Source organism: Astatotilapia calliptera, chromosome 14 (assembly GCF_900246225.1).
Source record: "Astatotilapia calliptera chromosome 14, fAstCal1.2, whole genome shotgun sequence".
Classification (NCBI taxonomy): domain Eukaryota; kingdom Metazoa; phylum Chordata; class Actinopteri; order Cichliformes; family Cichlidae; genus Astatotilapia; species Astatotilapia calliptera.
In genome coordinates this window covers 1216288-1235973 of record NC_039315.1, presented here as the reverse complement: position 1 = coordinate 1235973, position 19686 = coordinate 1216288, and the positions used below count along the sequence as shown (strand labels likewise).

The 19686-nt window shown below is 43.7% G+C and overlaps 2 protein-coding genes across 8 annotated transcripts in view; one reads left to right on the top strand and one right to left on the bottom strand.

Annotated features, from left to right (window-relative positions):
* exoc3l2b (exocyst complex component 3-like 2b) overlaps positions 1-9307 on the top strand; it is a 36658-nt gene extending 27351 nt beyond the window's left edge. For 6 of the 7 annotated variants that reach the window (XM_026193088.1, XM_026193093.1, XM_026193090.1 and 3 more), the window contains exons 4-15: positions 322-584; positions 669-935; positions 1043-1161; positions 1448-1562; positions 1721-1831; positions 2347-2447; positions 4009-4125; positions 5903-6038; positions 7807-7929; positions 8004-8159; positions 8388-8509; positions 8872-9301. In XM_026193088.1, coding sequence (XP_026048873.1) covers positions 322-584; positions 669-935; positions 1043-1161; positions 1448-1562; positions 1721-1831; positions 2347-2447; positions 4009-4125; positions 5903-6038; positions 7807-7929; positions 8004-8159; positions 8388-8509; positions 8872-9160 — 1919 coding nt within the window. In that variant the 3' untranslated portion in view covers positions 9161-9301. Of the gene's footprint in view, positions 1-321; positions 585-668; positions 936-1042; positions 1162-1447; positions 1563-1720; positions 1832-2346; positions 2448-4008; positions 4126-5902; positions 6039-7806; positions 7930-8003; positions 8160-8387; positions 8510-8871 lie in introns of all 7 variants that reach the window. The other variant, XR_003274481.1, reaches the window with a different exon arrangement.
* Positions 9308-16347: 7040 nt separating this feature from the next.
* The window catches only part of col4a4 (collagen, type IV, alpha 4), a 48505-nt gene continuing 45166 nt past the window's right edge, over positions 16348-19686 (bottom strand). The window contains exons 45-46 of the mRNA XM_026191958.1: positions 18605-18888; positions 16348-18369 (exon numbers count right to left, since the gene is read on the bottom strand). Of these exons, the coding sequence (XP_026047743.1) occupies positions 18136-18369; positions 18605-18888 (518 nt within the window). The 3' untranslated portion in view covers positions 16348-18135. The remainder of the gene's footprint in view (positions 18370-18604; positions 18889-19686) is intronic.

Here is a 19686-nt window from a genome sequence, read left to right as displayed (position 1 = left end):
CGGTTTAATGTCCTCAGGATTCCCGTATGCTTGTTTGACATTCACCTAGGGACCATTTTTGGTCCGAGGACACCACAAGGGTTACAGCTGTCTGTGAAGGTTCTCAGTCATCCAGGTCATCGTAGTCTAAGGAGCTTGGAAAGAAAAGCGTCTGGACAAAGGACCCCCTGATGATCCTCTACCTAATCACATGAGCCAAGGTTTCACCCCTTGGCTCATGTGATTAGGTAGAGGATGCTGTTTTCTTCACGGAGAAATGCCAAACATCCTCCCAAAGACATTTGGATGGATGACGTCTTAACGTTCCTTTGTCTCCTCCAGTCCTGGAGATCCTGCAGCTGGTGAAGAAGCGGGACCTGCTCCTGGCTGACACCCACATCCTGGAGCTGGAGCAGGAGTGCAACGAGCGAGCTGCCGCGATGCAGCCCGAGGACGCGACGAGCCCGAGCGTCAAAGATGGCGGGCGGAGGAAGGCGAAGGATGTGGAGCTGCTGTACGAGGAGCTGCAGAAGGAGCTGTGGGCCGTGGTCAGGGAGTCCCTGAAGTCTCCGACAGCCGGGCCCAACCTGGGTCTGGTGGTCCAGGTGAGGGAACTCTTCTGTCGCCATGGCAACTGATGAAGAACACGAGAATATTCGAGTTACGTCAAAGTGCTCTCGCTCTAACAGGTGCTGCAGCAGGAGGAGCAAGTTGACAAAGACTGGGAAGTCAGCGAGGGAGCTGCCCCAGGAGGCCCGAGGCCTCGCCGCCTGAAGCAGAGGTGGAAGGAGGCGGTGGAGGAGGCGGCTGACGACTCTCTGCCTCAGACCACCGAGTTCACAGCCGGAGAACTGAACAAGTACCTGGACCGGCTCCGAACCCGGGTGGTGGAAGACCTGGGGGCTGCCAAGAGGAACGCGGTGTCCATCTATCCTGAAGAGTACCAGCCCTTCCAGGTGAGTCAACACCTGGACACAAATACACAAATCCTGACCTAATGGAATCGATGTTTGCAGCCTGTAACAGTCCAAGCACTCTAACGTCTGACCTTTTGACCTCTCAGGTGTACGTACAGAGCTACCACCAGGCGGTTGCACGGCGACTGAAGACCATCACTGACAACCAGCTGCAGATCACAGACATCTACTCCCTGCTGGACTGGCTGCACAACATGTACAACAGGTACGCACATGTTTCAGGTTTGAACCGTTTACACAGGACAAACAGACGAACCTGAAACCAGAGTGACCCTCGATTGGTTTTGTCCCTCAAGTTTGCTTGAAATTCAGTGTTGAAAGTATCATTAATGACCTGCAAGGAGAAATAAACCCAAAGACAGTGACATAAAAGCTGCAGATGTGATGGAGCATCAGGTTTAGATACACATGAGTCTGTGTGGACTCAGGCTTGCTGCTTAGGTTGCTCATGTGTACGTGTGTGTGTCTGTGTGTGTGTGTGTTTGTTTCAGGGATGTTCTGGGGACTGTATGCATAACAAGTCCATTCAACCACTCTGAGCTCAGTCCTCTGCTGCCGTCAGAGACCGTGGACAGGCTGGAGCTCGACTGTCTTAACTCGGTCCGGGTGAGAGAGAGACACACGTATTCTCACCTACCTTACTAACAGTGGCCCGTATAACCAGGCTGACCGAGCAGGGACCTCTGTTTTGTACACACTTCTAAAAAAGTAGCATGATGTCAGTGCTTTGTCAGTGATTTGTTGCCCGGTTCTTCCCTGCGCAGGCTAAAGTGACCACAGAGCTGAGTCAGGTCCTGGACGACGAGGAGAAGAGATGGATGGAGACGCTGCAGATTGAGGAGTACCAGATCACTCTGGCCAAGACGGTCATAGAGGTAACCCCCAACCTGCTGCCCCCGCACGCACCTTCGTCACTATGGCTACTGCACACACTCCATGAATGAGTCTGTGCACCGCCGTGAAAAGCGTTTCCTGTCTGTTTAAATACAGGATATAATCAGAGTGAAGTGTTACATAAAGGTCTATTCCGCTGCATTTCGTACGCTGATTGTTTTCTGGGTTTGTCCTTCAACTGCAGCCAAAGTCAACATCAAACATTTCCTCATCTCTCTCTCTGTCACACACACACACACACACACACACACACACACACACACATAGACACTCTTTCATTCAAATTTGCACTGAAACCAGCTGCTGCCCTCTAGTGGCCGAAGCAGGTGTAGCTTAAAGGTGCACATCAGTCACCAAATCAAATCATTTCTGTCTGCCATTCACCCGAGTATGTTTGTTGAGTAAACGACGAAAGCTGTTTCTGACAAATAAAGTTGTTTTTAAAGGTTTGAGGTGTGTGACAACCGTACCGTCTGTATGTTTATCTGTGTTTTAGAGGTTGCAGGCCGATCTGGAGCGTTCGGCCTCCATCAACAGAAGTCTAGGCTCCAGAGTGGCGCAGTGCAGCATCAACGGCCTCGCTGACTTCCTGTACAGGTACGTTCTTTTCAAAATAAATGTTTTTTTTAAGCTAGTCATTAGCTTCATAAAAATCAAATAAATAACAGAAATAATAGCTGACATTGAAAAACAAACAATAATAAAACCACATGAACAACCTGATGAAATAGAAGTTAGCAAAGCAGATGTGTGTCACCAGTGTTGGTCAAGTTACTTGAAAAAAGTAATCAGTAACTAATTACTGATTACTTCCCCAAAAAAGTAATCCCGTTACTTTACTGATTACTTATTTTCAAAAGTAATTAATTACTTAGTTACTTAGTTATTTTTTAAAAACACGATTTACAACCTGAGTAGGTGATAAAGTGATAGATCTTTCAGCCCAATTCTACTTTTTCTGCATAATCCATCATATAAAATGTAATCAAATGGAAAAGTCTCTTTTTAAAACTTGTTTTATTAGTTTTAATCTTTTAACTTTATGCATCAAGCAAAATTTAATTATATGCAACATTCTCTGACTGGAAGAAATTAGTTTAACATTTAAACCTATTTTCTGCACATTCCAGCACATAAAATAAAATATTTTTTGTGTTTACACTCAGTCTTTCAAATAGATGCAAGTAAAACACAGTAGAAAATAAATAAAGTCAAAGACTCAGCGGTCCTGTTGCTCTATTTTCACCTGTAAAGCAGGAGTGGGGCAGGCGGAGGTTTACCCTGGTGCAGGCGTGCCGCGGTCAGTGGAAGAATCCGCGAGTTTCTCTGTGAGTTTCCCATCACGTCGTAGCTACTCGGTGCTTGTTTGGAAGTTTAGGGGTTTTTTCGCTGTAAAAAGAAGTTTTCTTCCCACGCACAGCGGACACTAATGTTTTTGTCACTTTTTATGGAATCAAACTCAAAGTAAGGTCAGTACTTCCACGCTTTAAACGCTGCACGCTCATACTCTCTCCGCACTCGATATGTGATCCACTGTTGATCTGCACACAGCTGCTGTCACGAACGGCGCACTCGCTTACGTCACTGTCATGAGACATTCTCGCAAAAAAAAATGACGGTTTTAGTAACGCAGTAACGCAGCGTTCCTACAGGAAAGTAACGATAATCTAATTACCGTTTTTGCAATAGTAATCCCTTACTTTACTCGTTACTTGAAAAAAGTAATCAGATTACAGTAACGCGTAACGCATTACTGCCCATCTCTGTGTGTCACAAACACTCAGAGACCGTTTACAATAAAACAAAACGCTCTAAGATTAATTTTCTAATCAAATTCTAATGTACATTTTTTTTATTTTAGGGTTGGCAGTAAAATCAAACACGAGTTCAATATGATTCAGTACCATTGTAATCCGTATGTAGTTAATAATTTACAAATGTTTCTCATGCTTGTTTCAATTGTTTTTGCTGATTATTAAGACATCAGCTACAGCAGTGCCATGGTTCTTTTAATACAGCAGGAAAGGACTCTTTGAATATCTGTGTGATCTGACTGATGAATGTGATCTAATGTAAACGTCCTTGAGCTGTAAGATGCTGTTGTTTAGCTTTTTTAGCTTTGAAAGACCAGATCATGATTCTGGTGTATTTGTTTTAGCTTCCAGCGGAAAGTTGAGATGTTCCATGAAGGGATGCAGGCCGGGATGTTCGGAGACCACCAGGATGGATACGTGTCAAGAACCATCGCCCTGGTCAACTGCTGCCCTCCATTCAGGTACAAACACAAGCTCTTCAATATGCGAACGAACTGTGAGACAAACTGTCACGACTCTGTCGAGTGCTGCAGTTCTCAAAAGGGTTTTTCAACTTGTTTTCATTCCTGTGTTTAAATATAGTTTAAACACAGTTTTATGTTATAGTTATATTAACTATAACATCATCACTGTGTGTGTGCGCGCGCATGCATGTGTATGTACATGTTTACATATCTTTGTGGGGACCAATAGTCACTTATGGGGACAAAGTGCCCGTCCCCACAAGTTTGAAGGTATTTTCTTTCAAACTGTGGTTTTTGTGTCAAGGCTACAGTTATGATTATGGTTACGTTTAGGATGAGGGTTAGGATTACGCATTCATTTTTAGCAGCTGAATTTGAATTATGGCGGCACATTCATGTAATATCAGTTTGTACCACCAGAGGGCAAAGTGGATCAGTGTAAGCTTTATTTAATGAGCCAAGTCATTAAGAGCACATTTCTAATTAAAAGGTTAAAGCAAAATAGTTTAAATAACAGCACCACACGCACTGATGAAACACTGCCCCCTGGTGGTGACAGTTACAGTTACTACTGAAAGTACCTTTAAGCTGTTTTAAAATGTAAGAGGACACGTTTCTGTCCTTTATCTGTGTTCTTGCATCCAGATACACTAAAGTTAAAATAACCTGATAAACACAGTGCAGTTAAAGGTGCAATAGTTCCCTCTGAAATGTTGTAAAGTAATGCTGGACCAAGCGCTCAGTTAGAATGATACAGAAATGAAATGCGAAGCCCGTGCTGGATGTTATCATTGTTGAGAATGATCAGTTTGCCTTTTTTGTTACACCAAACTTGAAATAAGGATATTTTACAGATCTAACCCTCTGTCGGCTCTTCAGAATCGGCGCCTTCAGTTCCTTTATTGTTCCCAGATGGGTTCGTGGATCCACAGAGCTTTTTAACAGCTGATCCTTTGACCCATAACAATAATGATGGCTCTGTTCCAGCAATTATTGCAATGTCCCGTGGAAATGAACGAAGCTGTCGGTTCCACCCAGACACAGATTAACCTCAGAGGGTTTTCACATTTGACTCCAGGTGACCTCAGCCTTTATCTCCCTTTCAAGGACGCTAAACCAACATTTGGAGCCTAAATTTCTAGCTCAAAGGAACCTAACACAGTGTCCCAATGCTGAGGCAGTTCAACCAGCTTTTAATAATGAAAATAGAGTTGCTCACAAAGGAAAATAGTACAAACAGGACTGCTGGTGACGCCGGACTCGACCTACACTTACAAAACAAAGCTGTGAAAGATAAAGACGGTGAGCTTGTTGGGGTTTGCCCCACCATGCTCCACCATCTCTGGGCTTTTATTTGTGTGGCGAAACTTTAGCAGCCAATCTGCAAGTGAGAGAGCGAGTTAATGAGGGTGAAATACAAACACAAGCAGATGATGACTGGACCGACCGGCTGGGTCGCACACTACAAAGCCAAACAATGAAAGGCCTGCTGATTCGCTATGTGCAGGTTTTATGTTCCAGTGACCCCCCCGCCTCCCTGAGCCTGGCTCTGCCGGAGGTTTCTTCCTTTTAAAAGGGAGTTTTTCCTTCCCACTGTTGCCAGAGCACTTGTTCATAGGGGGCCGTCTGATCGTTGGAGTTTTGTGTATTATTGTTTCTTGACCTTACAAAAGAAAGCACCCTGAGATGAGTGTTGTTGTGATTTGGTGCAAAATGAATACATTTGAATTGAATTAAACTGAATTAATTTATATGTCTTTGCGTGTGCGTGCAGAGGTTTCGTGCAGCGCTGCGCTCAGTGTGATCCGTCAGTTAGCGAGGACTCTCTACGTCGAGCCAACAAGTCTCTGGATCACATCATCCAGCAGGGAGTGAAAGTGCTGTCTGACCGGCTCTACCTGCACATCAGGGTAACACGCACGCACACACACACACACACACACACACACACACACACACACGCATGCACACACACACACACACGCATGCACACACACACACACAGAACGCAGAAACCCGGCCACTCTGAGATGGTCCTTGATGAATAGACCAAATGCAGCCACATAAATAATAATTTGCACCTTCGTCCAGACAAAAACCTCACATTGTATTTGAGTTTTTAAAAGCTTCAATTAAGAGTCAGAGCTGTAATAAAACACTTGTGTCATAGTTTGCCTATAAAGCGTTAGCGTTCTGCTGACTGGAAACAAGCGCCATCGAGCCAGGATGGTTAGATGTTAGGAGTTAAACCCCAGCAGAAGCTTCCACGTAGGGCTGGGCCATATCATACCGTTCACAGTGATACCGGTATATTGTTGGGCAACGATAAGAAAAGGAAATACCGTGATAGAATATGGGTAAAATGCGCAGTGCCTTTGTTTTCATACGCACATGGCAGAAAAATCATGGCGGCGACGCAGAACGAGAAGAGTGAAAGCAGATCGTTGAATGAAACATGAACCTGAACTGGTTTGTAAAAATGCTGCAGCTTCACTGGTGTGGAACTGGTTTAGCTTTCGTCCGTCAGATACACAACAAAGCACTATTTTTGGTAGCGCATGCTAGCGGGCCGTCGTTATTACCGTGTTGTTTGGAAAATACGGCACACTTAAAATCAATCCTTTGATTTTTCTGAAAGTCGACAGAGCTCCTTATAATCCTGTGTGCCTTATGTATGAACTCTGGTTGTGTTTACTGACCTGGAAACGATTTTATGTGCACGGCGCTCGAAAATCTGTCAAATGTTTTAGTACGACTTTGCTGAGCTACGAAGCCGCACCGCTTGATGGATTGTCGGAGCGTTACGGCATCGTAGGCGGAGCCTCGCGGAGTGATACGTGCTGTGTGCTTCAACATAATATTACCGTACTGTGTGTGTATAACCTGTTTTTAAGTTTTGTGGATATTCTACATGGTTATGCTGAGGATATGTCGGCCAGTTTCCACTGGAAATGCCTTTTGGTTAAACTGTCAGCGAGGAATTTGCATTTGCACTGTTAAATGTTTATATAACTTTAATGCACATAAAAAACAGCTGCTTGTTTCAGTGAAAATACAATGATCTTTTTTTTGTTGCACTAATAAATTTGTGGAGTTGTAAAGTATTTTGTCTAGTGTCAATTATATCGTCAGTTACATATATTTTGAAATGTATATCGTGATAAATATTTTGCTCATATCGCCCTGCTCTACTTCCACGTGTGGAGCAGAAGCAGCTGGTTGTGGTGGTTGAGGGAACGCTATCAGGAGGCTGCTGCTCACTTCATGCCCCAAACAAAAATTGCGGATGCCATAAAGTGGTTCATAGTGCTGTGAAGTTCCTAAGGGTCACGAATGGAAAAAATCTTGAGAGCGCCCCCTATGGGACAGAAGCACGCTGAGTTTACCGTCTGCCGTCTCTGTTTTTCACTGAGGCAGTTTTGATGAAGCTTTTTAGTTCAGTTTGGTTTTTAAACTTCACATATTTTGGATTATTCTTGCAACAAATTGCAAGTTTCTTTTTTTTAGGTTATTAATAGTTTAGTGCTGTACAAAGATGCGTCCCTGTGTAAATGCATTTGGTATTAATGCTAACTTATGCAGCAAGAGAGAAAACATCTGCTATGAAACTTAGCTGACCTGGAAACGCTGCAGGGCTCCTCTCATCTGCACTTCTCCCCACTTTGTGTCTTCGTTCAGCCGTTTTTCGAGCGCCTGGTGAAGAGGAAGTGGCTGACCAACACAGAGCCGTATGAGCAGATCGAGGCTCTCATCAAAGAGGCGTTCAAGAAATACAGCAAGATGGACAGTCCTCCGTATCAGGTACACACATCCAAAACAAGTAAGTGGACGGCTGATGCTGGAGCTGCTGCTCATGTTCTCCACCTCTCTCCCAGCTGCTGGTGTCGGAGATCCACCGTCGAGTGGTGACGGAGTACCTCCGCTCAGTCATGAGAGGCAGAATCATCTGCACCTCCATGAAGATGAGGAAGAGGATGGCTGGTCGGCTTAGAGATGAAGGCAACCAGATCAAAGTCCTCTTCAAAGACCTGGTGAGTTCTGGAGGTCAGAGGTCACCGGCTAAAAAACTGTGCAGAATCTGGAGGGGCTCCGATCTGAGCTTTTAGTGGATTTTAGTTTTAGTTTTTGAGGAATAGATCGACGTTTCAGTTACGTCGTCAGCTAAAAGCAGAAAAAGTCAAATGAACCCAAACCTAACGGGGTCTTCCTCTTCTTTGACTCTTCACAAACGTTTTTTTACACCTCCGTCCGTCTGTTAGGAGTCGTCCTCCGGTTGGCTGGACAGCGCTCTGTGTCACATCTCTGAGATCATCCAGCTGGAGGACCTCCCCTCCATCCAGATGGAGGTCGGCGTTCTGGTCCGAGAGTTTCCAGACATCAGGTAACATCGCCTTGGCCAAATGCTGGAAATCTTCTTCTGCTTCTTGGTCTTGTTATACCTACTCTGTTCTTTTTCTTCCTGTTCTTCTGATTCTTACTGACAGCTTACAGATCCTTGGTGCTCATAAAATTGAAACTGTTAATTGTTATAAATACTAAGGACTCTGGCTGGATGCTGGACTCACTTTTAAAAAGCCCACATGGAAACCTTCCTAGAAAATGAAAGACAAAAATGGTGATTTTATACAATTTCTCTAAGTCTTAAGATAATCCTGCAGCTTCAGGAACATGTACTTTCTAAACATGGACCACATCAAACACAGAAACACGCCTCTTCTTCACTCCTCCTTCTCTCTCCTCCAGGAAGAAGCACGTGTCAGCCATTTTGAACATCAGAGGGATGACTCGGCAGGCAGAGCGTCAGGAGATCCTCAACATCGTCAAAGACATCGAGACCAGCGACAGCGGCCCGGCGACGCTCTCCCGGGACCGCGCCCTCTTCGCTGAGGTGCCAGTCACCTCTGAGGTCCACTGCCTAAACGTCGGCTTGAGCCGCATCGCCCTCACTGCCTCTTCCTGCTTCACCACGCTGCGACCCCGCAGACGCAAAACCCGAACGCCGGTCCAGGAAAACCCCGACGATGCTCTCTGAAGAGTCCTGCTTCAGTGGCTTTTATGACTTTATTAACACAGTTTAGTCATAACGTTTTCCAAATCTCAGTGTGAGGATGTAGACGCAGCGTGTCTGTGAAGGTTCGCAGTCATCCAGGTCATCGTAGTCAAAGGAGCTTGCAAAGCGCATGGCACAACATAGAAGAGCCACCTCCACAGGACAAGACTCAGCAGTCCATCTGCATCTAAAGGTCAAAGGTCACTCTTTGAGGATGCCAATGTTCACATTTTGGACAGAGAGGACAGATGGTTTGAAAGAGGAGTGAAAGAAGCATCTATGTCCACTGTGAGCGACCATCTTTGAACAGAGGCGGGGTTTACGACACCAACTCTCTGCCATCTATAATCCAGTTTTGAGATCCTTCCCAGACGCCTTAACGCCCACTCACATCCTGGACCATCTGACCTCAGGAAATCACATGATAAGGTGGGGCCAGGTTTCACAATGAGCTCACCCGAAACTCTGGCTGATTGGGACCCACACCCAGTTTCACACCTTGGCTCAGGTGATTAGAGGATCATCAGGTGGTCATGTGTCCCTCTGTGGGGGGAAACTCCCACTAGGTTTATATCTGGGACTCTCCACCATTTGACCTTAGAACTGAAGAAGCTTCTCGGATGAGAGGTGAAACGTCTTCAAGCAACTTAAAGAAGTCCAGACGCTTTTCTTTGCAAGCTCCTTTGACTACGATGTAGACGCAGACACCGACAGGATTTAAAATACGAACGTGTCGCAGCATTTTTACCGCGTGGCCTCACAGCTGTGCCACTGGGACTGATTTAGACCATCAGAAATCAAAGTTTCTATTCTCTTGTGTTTAAGAAGCAAAGGGAGGAAGATTATGGACTCTACTGTGAGATCAGCTTTTAAATCGCTTTGACTTATTTACTTTTTACCTTTGAGGGATCCTGCTGAGAGGAAGCCTGAACAGAAATCGCTGCTGGATGAGGAGGGATGATGGCGAGCTGAGGAGAAACTGGACTGAAAACGAGGCGGTGGATTGGATGTCTGCATTTGATGATGACCCAGTGACTGAGTTAGGACAGGAAATTATTTCTTTGATTGGCTGTTTTTCACGGTTTCCTGCAGGAACACAGAGGTGGGGAAGCCGGGTCTGTGCGGACAGGAAGGTTCAGTTCGGACCATCAGGGCTGCTGAGGTGTCCCGTTACTTTCTGCACAGACTGGAAGCAGCAGCTCAGACTGAATGTGGATGGGCTGGGACCTTGTTAGAAATATGAGCCTGGGTCCAAACCCCAGAACATGGAGAACATTCTCGACATGAGCATCTTAGTTTTGTTGCACATGACGAAAGAGAGTTTGAATCACAGGTACTAGACGATGATCTGAGTCTCTGTCGCGCTGACTGTATTTAAAGCAGTGATTCGAGTCAAAGCTTTGTGGTGTGATGACGTTTATATTGTGTCTTATTCTTTATTTGATTCATGTTAAGATGTGGGGAAATCAGAGGGCTCACTCTGGTGAACTCTTAGGGGCTAAACCTTTCATATATTAATTGTTGTACTCTTCCTTCCATTGCAGCGTTTTGGTCTTTACAGCAGGAAGTCCATCGTTCCATAACTGTTCATCTCCTCTTTTATTGCATTCCCATTTCTCAGCTGAGATACGTTTTAGATTAGAACCGCTTTTCTCTTCTGCTCTTGTAAATGTGGATGTATGTAATGAATCTTTCTGTACAGAGATCAGTTTAAATAACAATAAAACCGATCAGATCATTCACTGCTGTTTCATTTCAAAGAAAGAGAGACGGGGCATCTTTTGAGGGAGCCACTCCATCTGGAGCACCTTGGGACCAGATGGAGTCCTCAGATGGAGCATCTGAGTGCTCCATCTGGTGACATCATTGTTCACACCACCTCCCCTGATCTGAATCTGAATGGCAGTCTGTTACTGGACAAACATGGCAGAACCCAGAGGTTCCGTTCTGGATTAATCCCAACAACATTTGCCTCAAGGTGCCTTAAGGTAAAGAGCCTACAATAATACAGATGAGGCCGGGCCAGGCCGATGACTGTACCAGTGTGGGGTCTGACAGTGGGCCCAAGGGTTTTATACCAATACCTGACGATAGTCAGTGAGGTTTCCCAGCCTGGGGAGGTTTGTGCATCCCACAACCTTCACTGACCCACTACCAAACCAGGTACTGTTCTCCATGGCTTTTCCAGACCCTTTCACATCTGTCACATGTGCTCAGAGCGAATCTGCTCTCATCTTTTGGAAATGTTTTTACTGGACTCTCTGCAGGCCTATGAAAAACATCGGTGATGATTCAGCTGCTCGTACAGCTTAGTTTGGATTTACTTTGAATCCAGGCTGCCTGCGACCGCTTTATTTCTGCTGACCAATTCACTATGGAATAATGATGTTATTGCTGTCATTGGACCATACACAGCACATAACTGTCAAAGTTACAGAACGTGTATAAGTTACAGTAAAAAACAATATGTGAGACAGAGCACCTTGGTTACTATAATAACTCTAGTTCTCTAGAGAAACAGTGATCGATGAGATTCAGAGCGCGATGACGTTTTATAAAGTCCACAAAGCTCTAGTAGACAAACCTGAGAGTATTTTGAATACCAGCCTCCTTTCTGATGTCTGACAGTAAAACAAAGACGGGGTGAAAGTTCGATGCAGTTTATTGAAGCGTTGTCCATCCACATAGAGTAAAATATGTCACAAGTGTTAGTGAGGCGTTTCAGTCTACAGAGAATAAAAATACCAGCGACAGATTTTAATACCATAAGAACATAATCAAGACACAGTGACTGCCCCGCCTCTTCATCCTCGCAAAGACTCATGGGAACTGTAGTTAAATCTTGGCTTTGGTCCAGATTTAAATGACTCAAACATTACAGTGAGTTTTATCTCTGAAATAACGATTCGCCTAAAAAGAAAATGTGACGCGAAAACGTCGACCTTTAACAGTTTAATGAAGGAGGTCAGCTGTGGCTGAAATGAGTCACGTGATCTTTGGCATTTAACTTTGGTGGAGAATGTGGGCGGGGCTTCAGGGTGTCAGGGTTTACAAAATGAAATAAAAATCTGTATGATTTTAGCATCAAATAGCGTCAACATTAATTTCAAGCTAAATAAATACTCTGATGAGGTTTACAGTAAAAATATAAAACTGTGACATTCAAACATATTTACAAATCATCACGAAGAAAACACTGAGCCAGACCAACGACCCAAACAAAGAAACCGAACCCAAGTTAGAAAGTCTCCACTGTAGATTTGACCAAAAACGAAGTAAATATAAATGCATGACAGTCATTTTTGGTTTAATTCTCATCAAGGCATTTATCAGTAACACAAAGAAATGCTAACCACTGATTAAAAACCAGCATCACGGGACGAATGTGCAACATAAAAACAACACAAGCCTTTCCCAGGCCTGTGCCAGGAGCACCATTCAAGGCTTACAGAGGCTTAAGCCTGTGTTTGGGGGATACAAAGGTGCTTTACTTCTTATTCAGGTACATCATGATGGTAAGTTGTGCAGCAGAGCATGCTCGAGAAGAAATTAGAGCATCCCAGAGATCCCTCAGAGCTCAGTGTGCAGGGGAAAAGACGAGCGGTCTACTTTGTAAAGACAGCTTAACGTCTTTGTCTTTGAAACACTAAGAAACATGTTGCAGGAGAAACTTTATTACCAAAGCTTTGTCTTCCAGATGAGTAATAAAACTATTTAATATATATATTTAGTGTTTGCTGTTTGAATGATGGTGCTGATCTCCATCTATCACATTCACTATGTAGCTTTCAGCTCGTGTTGTGTGGAGAACTTGTTCATACTTTTCTTATACAACATCAGCCGCTCTGCTGCCAGTCGTCTGTCCTGGTTTCTGATTGGTGCACGTATTGAGCTGATGACCACCTTCGTCTAACCTCTTAGCTTGAATGAAGCTAAAGCTCAAACAAAGACGATGAGGAAAAGAGATCTCGGGTATGCTGACCCGGGCTGCCGGTCCTGGTTCAGTCTGGCAGTGTGACACATCTTTAGTGTTTAAATGAGCCACGAGCTGAAAACTCAAACACATGATTAACAAACATGGAGATGATGGAGAAGCTCCAAAGACACGTTTCAAGGTTTATTCTCAGATATATTCACAGCTTCTCACACTATTCTTCCTCTACTTATTTATAAAATACTGACTGACCAATGACATGGAGTCACTGCCTCGCAGCTGACCAATCAGAGTGATTACAAGCTCAGTCATAATGTCTCTCAGCAGACCGACGAAAAGGGTTTCCAGGCAGTCCTGACCGGGCTGTGGAGGGGCTGGAGGCGGGGCTGGAGGCGGGGCTAAAGTTGTTTGTTTGTCATTGGTCTCTGATGAGGAGAGAACGTCATCCTGGCCAGTCAGCTGTTACAGGATGTACCATCAGCCCTGACGCAACAGCAACGCAGCATATTAACTCTGTAACTTAGATCCTGATGCTTTATTTTGTTTTTGCAATAATAGAATTATAATAAATACATGAAACCTGTTTCAATCAAATTTACAATAGAGGAGGGACAAACTGTTACAGATCAAAGTGGGGTTGAACATGTTTGTGTGGTGGACATTGGTGTTCAGTAGGTGGATGAAGGCTCATAAAGAGGATGATGACATGTAGAGGAGCTCAGAGCATCTGAGACCACTTCAAAGACTCTCATCCCAAAAACAAGGTCACGTGGCTTTACAGACGGTTCCAGTTTTTGCTTAGATTGGGACTTCATTCCAAATTTAGTAACGTTTCAAACAAAATTCTGTCGCAGATCCAAACTTCAGGTACGGATGACGCACGTAAAAGAAACGCAGAATGTAACATCGGGATGCTGGAAGTAACAGGAAGTAACAGGAACGATTACGAGTACTGCAACGATTCACCGAGTTAAGTCCTTGAAATATGATGCCCATATAGGCCTCAGTTTAAAAACACCGATAACACGAAGCACTGATCAGGAAAGTCTGACGTGAAGAAAACAAACTTTAGCTTCGACACACACCAACGATTTCTTTTTAACTGATACATATTTAAACCACACCGCCTGTTTCACACTGAAGGTACCTGCAGCAAACAGGGGTGAGTCAAAGGGGGGGCGCGGGGTGTACCAGACCATATTAACTTCAAGGCTTTGCAACTTCTTTCAGGTTTAAAGTGAAAATAAAACATTATATTCATTAAATGCATTAATATTAAAATTATACAAATAACAACTTTTTCACAAGTAAATAAAAATGTGTGTGCAGGGCTGGACTGCTGATCTGGCCCACCGGGCACTTTCCTGGTAGACCGACCTGATTAAAACCTAGAAATATAGATTCTGATTATAGACCACAGTGATCACAGCCACCCGGATCATGCCAGTCCAGGCCCTGTATGGACCAGTAAAACTCTGAGCCAAGGGGTTGGACAGGAAATCATAATTAATATTAATTAACGTCTACGCCAACGTCTTGTTTTCAGCAGCACAAACTTCAGGATGCTTTTCTTCAGTGCAGCCAACACATTCACCACCACATCAGTGTCATTCACTCACAAACATAGACTCACACCAGCTCTACCTCATGCAAGCTTTCTAACACTGTCCGAGCTCTTTTTGCTTCCTACAGCCGTCCAACGAGACAGAGCAGATTTCTTTATGCCTTGGTTTAGATTGCATATGTCTTTATTTATTTTACTTTGACTGGACTTGAGATTATTTATATATTTTTGCATTTAAGAAGATTTTTTCTTTATAACAAATTTTAATATGGCACATAATTACAACCAAAAGTTGTTTTGGGGTTTTTGACAGATGTTGTATGCAGTTAAACTTTAGTTTTTTTAATGAGCAATGTTTATTATCATCATCATATAGCTGCAGCCCTAGGAATGAATATGTGAAAATCAAAAGAAGTGGGGTTTATATCTTTTTTATGAACATATAGATTGGTAACCAGTCGTGATGATGAATTGTTAAATGAGCATTAAAAACTAATTATTAGGACTATTAAAAATCTGTTTACCAACATATTATTCTTTTGACGCGTAGTCTAATTCCTCAAGAACGCACAGAACCTACTGAAATTGACTCCAACCATCTTTCCATTTCCTTGGGTTCTAGTCCAGCTCTGTTTGCTTCCATGTGAAACAGGATGCTCTAAAGTCTGCTCTATGAAAGTGAAACATTTAAATTATTGTGGCTTTAAAACTACAAATACGTGAAGGTATTCTTTGTGATCAGTAAACGTCTCAGCAATCTTTCTACAGCAAGCAAAAAAACAAAAATAAATCCATCAAATTTAATTCAGTTCAGCTTTATTTATATAGACATGGGATGACAGATATATACAGGATATTTCTAACTTTAGAGATGTTGCACAAATGGAAGAAAGCAGTCTTACATATTTGTTTAATATGTGCGTTGAAGGACATGTCCTGGTCAAAAATGACTCCAAGGTTCCTCACAGTGTTACTGGAGGCCAAGGTAATGCCATCCAGAGTACGAATCTGCTTAGATACCATATTTCTAAGATTTTCAGGGCCGAGTACAATAACCTCAGTTTTATCTGAATTAAGAAGCAGAAAGTTAGCGGCCATCCAGGTCTTTATGTCTTTAAGACATTCCTGCAGTTTAACTCATTGGTGTGTGTTATCTGGCTTCATGGACAGATAGAGCTGGGTGTCATCTGCATAGCAGTGTAAATGTATGCTATGTCTTCTAATGATGCTGCCTAAGGGAAGCATGTATAATGTAAACAGAATTGGTCCTAGCACTGAACCCTGTGGAACTCCATAATTAACCTCAGTGTGTGAAGAGGACTCTCCATTTACATGCACAAACTGGAGTCTATTAGATAGATATGATACAAACCACTGCAGCACAGTACCTGTAATACCTACAGCATGTTCTAATCGCTCTAATAGGATATTATGGTCGACAGTATCGAACGCTGCACTGAGGTCTAGCAGGACAAGCACAGAGATGAGTCCACTGTCAGAGGCCATAAGAAGATCATTTGTAACCTTCACTAAAGCTGTTTCTGTGCTGTGATGAGCTCTGAAACCTGACTGAAACTCTTCAAATAAACCTCTGCAGATGATCTGTTAGCTGTTTGACAACTACTCTTTCAAGGATGTTTGATATGAAAGGAAGGTTGGAGATTGGCCTATAATTAGCTAAGACTGCTGGGTCTAGAGATGCTTTTTGAGTAAAGGTTTAAAGCTGTGACCCTAAAAGGCCTGTAGACCATAACAGCAAACATAGTTGTTCTTATTTTCTTCAATCAGTGATGAATAGTAAGATGTTCAAGCTCTATGGAGGGCTTTCTTATAAAGCACAAAATAATTTTTCCAGGCTAAACGATGATCTTCTAAATCAGAGTTATACCAGCGAGTCAAGCACCATGAATGAGATAATCATCTCTGTAGGAGCAGAGTTTCTTTAACTGCTCTATGTCGTGTTGAAGATAAGAGCAGAGGAATCACTTCCTCAATCTTAGTTACAGCTGATCACAGTCTGCACACAAAACCTGCTCACAGAGCCGACAGCTCTACAGCCCCCTGCTGAATTCCACCTTAACCCCCGACTACGTTCATTTCTCTGTCAAACTTGCTGAGATAGAGTGTAAGCAACAGCACATGGCTTTTTCATTCGCTCCGTTTCCCCCTGACTGTGTTTCTTTGTATCTGTGTGTGTATTAGTATTATAATCATGTTACTGTGGCAGCTGAAGCTTCGCTTAGCGCTGCACAAAATCAGGCAGAGCTGCAGTCTGACTTTTACAAACACTTGGAATAGAAATGTGGCTCATTCTGATTCGCTGTCATTTCCCAGCCTGTAGTTCACAGGAATTTTTAGTTTTTTTGTTTTTAATTATATTTATGGCAAACACCTAAAATGACTCAAAAAGAATTATTACAGAAAGACTAGATTGTTTCGGTTAATTGGTTACTTCCATCCCTGAGTAATGCTGAACTGTAACAACCACAGAAAAGACAATAAAAAAGAAAACATGAAAAGTTTTAGAGGCTCTTAGACTGTTAGCTATGTACATTAAATATTAATATCAGTCACTTATATTTATAATATTTCAAGCAGCTAAAACAGCTCGTTTACAGTACATGTGAGATAGAAAAGGATTATTTGAACTGTCTTTCATACAAAGTTACTCTCGCGGAGCCCAAGAACACACACGGAGCTGCAGATAAAGCCACCTCTGAATTAATTAAAGGAAACTAAATCACATGTGATATCATATAAAAACTGGATAATAGGCTGCGTACCCAACCCTGTTACACACCGGAATAAAAACACATCATTCCAAGCACGAACCTCGGAAAGTGACCTGCTGTAAAACACAGCTATGTGCTGCAGATTGGATGTTAAGTATATTATGAGACTATTTTATCCAAAAGAAAGTCTGTTTGTCATCTGCACGGAGAAGGACTCACTAACCTCACGAGCTGACGCAAGTAGCCTGAATGTCCGTCACTGCCGTTTTTACAAATATGAATATTTACAGTTTCCAAATTCGAGTGACAGATGAAAGAGGCGCACGTGTCAGGAAGGGCATCCGAACCACAATGTGCGGCGCTTTCCTGTGAAGTCATGTTTTTAAAGTATTTTTTGGAGTATTTAGGCAAATTTATTTATGTTAAAGTAGTTTCATTAATAACCCACCTACTGATGAATGTAATGATGCGAGTGCTGAGCTGATGCAGATCAGGACTGATTGATTATCAGCCGAGCAGCTGACTGACTGTAAGACGACGGTCTCTCCTCACAGAGACAAACACACTAGTCCTGCCACTTCGATGGAGCCGAAGCACATCCTCACTCGCTCCCTCCTGCCTCGTAAAGTTGGAGGAAGTGATGCGTCCTCTCAATTTCCTTGAGAAAGATGTGGAGATGAAGCATCTCTTCTCTGTCTCACACAGGTGGAGGTGGCAGCCCTCCCGCTCACAGCCTCATGCAGACTTTGCACTTTGCAATGCTCCTCCTCTGCTCTTGGTCATTGGTCAGCATCGCCGGGTCGGTCAGGGTGGTCAGCCAGAAACTGTACATGTTGGCGAAGAAGTGGCAGGTTCCACGAGGCCCCTGACACTCCACGAACGGCTGGGCCTTGTATGCTTTCAGACAGCTACCTGATGATGTCAGAGGCTGGCCGCCACCTTCATCACCAGCGCCTGTATGCTATTAGACACATGGGAAATTACATCATCATCTGCACAGAGCTCACATTTCAGATGATTGTTGTATTATTACGACTGGTAAGTTTAGTCTAAATTTCAGCGAAGTTTAAGAGTTTAACTCTGGTTTACATAAGTAAAGTTTAATGTAGCTTAGACTTAGGTTTTAGTCTACACAGTAGCACCAGTAACAGCAGTAGCAACGTAGTTTAATAATCTGGCACCACTGCAGTACTCACCATGACGAAGGAGTATCCGTCCCACAGTTCTGTCCAGTTTTCGGGACACTCCACAGACTGTCTGGACTGGCTGTGCACTGCGATGGGTAGGGATGGGGCTTCACACACCACACAGCGGCTGATGTAGTTTTGGATGCTGGGTCCACTCACGTGTTCACGTGGGACAGGCTCCATCGTCGTTAGCCAATAGGATTTATCATTACGACTGGCGTAAGAGCAGGTACGCTTGTTACATGGAGCGAAGGGCAAGGTGGAAAAGACACGCATGCACGACCCCGGCTGACCTGGAAATACACGCAACACATTTCAATTATTCCCAAACACATCCAGCAGAGAAACAAATCCGGTCGTTCAGTCTGACGTCACTAGCCGTGTCTGGGCCTAAACTCCGCTGCAGGTCCATATATCAAACGATCACTGTGGCATTACTGAGAGTTAAAAACTGTCTAAAGTCTTTCATCTTTAATAAAATGATCAGCGTTCTGCTCTACCAGGTGTAACAACTGAGTTTAACATCCAGGCATCCATGAAAACGGAATTTATGACATTTAACGGAGTTAGAAGTTAGCAGGGAGTTAGCTCGCTAGCTTCTATCTAAATACAATATAGCATGTCCTGACTGCGGGGTTTTGGAAACAAATTCAAACGTACAGCTCTGTTTGTCATGGTCCTGGGCCGTGTTGGCCCAGTATTCTTAGTTTTCTTGTATTTTTGTATTCAGTTCCCTGTTTAGGTTCTGTTTCCTGAGTTGCCCTGTTATGTTGTTCCCTGTGTGCTTTCCCTTTGTAACTCTCACCCCCTGTGTGCCTCTCTATGTATTCATGAGCCCTTGTCCCCTTTCGTGTTTTATTCCATGTTTTCCCCAGCCTGTTATGTCTGTGTTCTCCCCGTGCTCTCTCTCCTCCTGTCTGAACCTCTGTGTACTTCCTGTTTGACTCTGCCCGTCTCCCGTCAGTGTTATGTTCACCCCGCCCTGTCCCGTTATGGTTATCTGTGTCAGCTGTGTTCCCCGTGTGTTCCCACTTTCCTCGTTAACCCTCTGTGTATTTCTGTCTGCGTCTCCCTCTGTTCGGCGTCGCGTT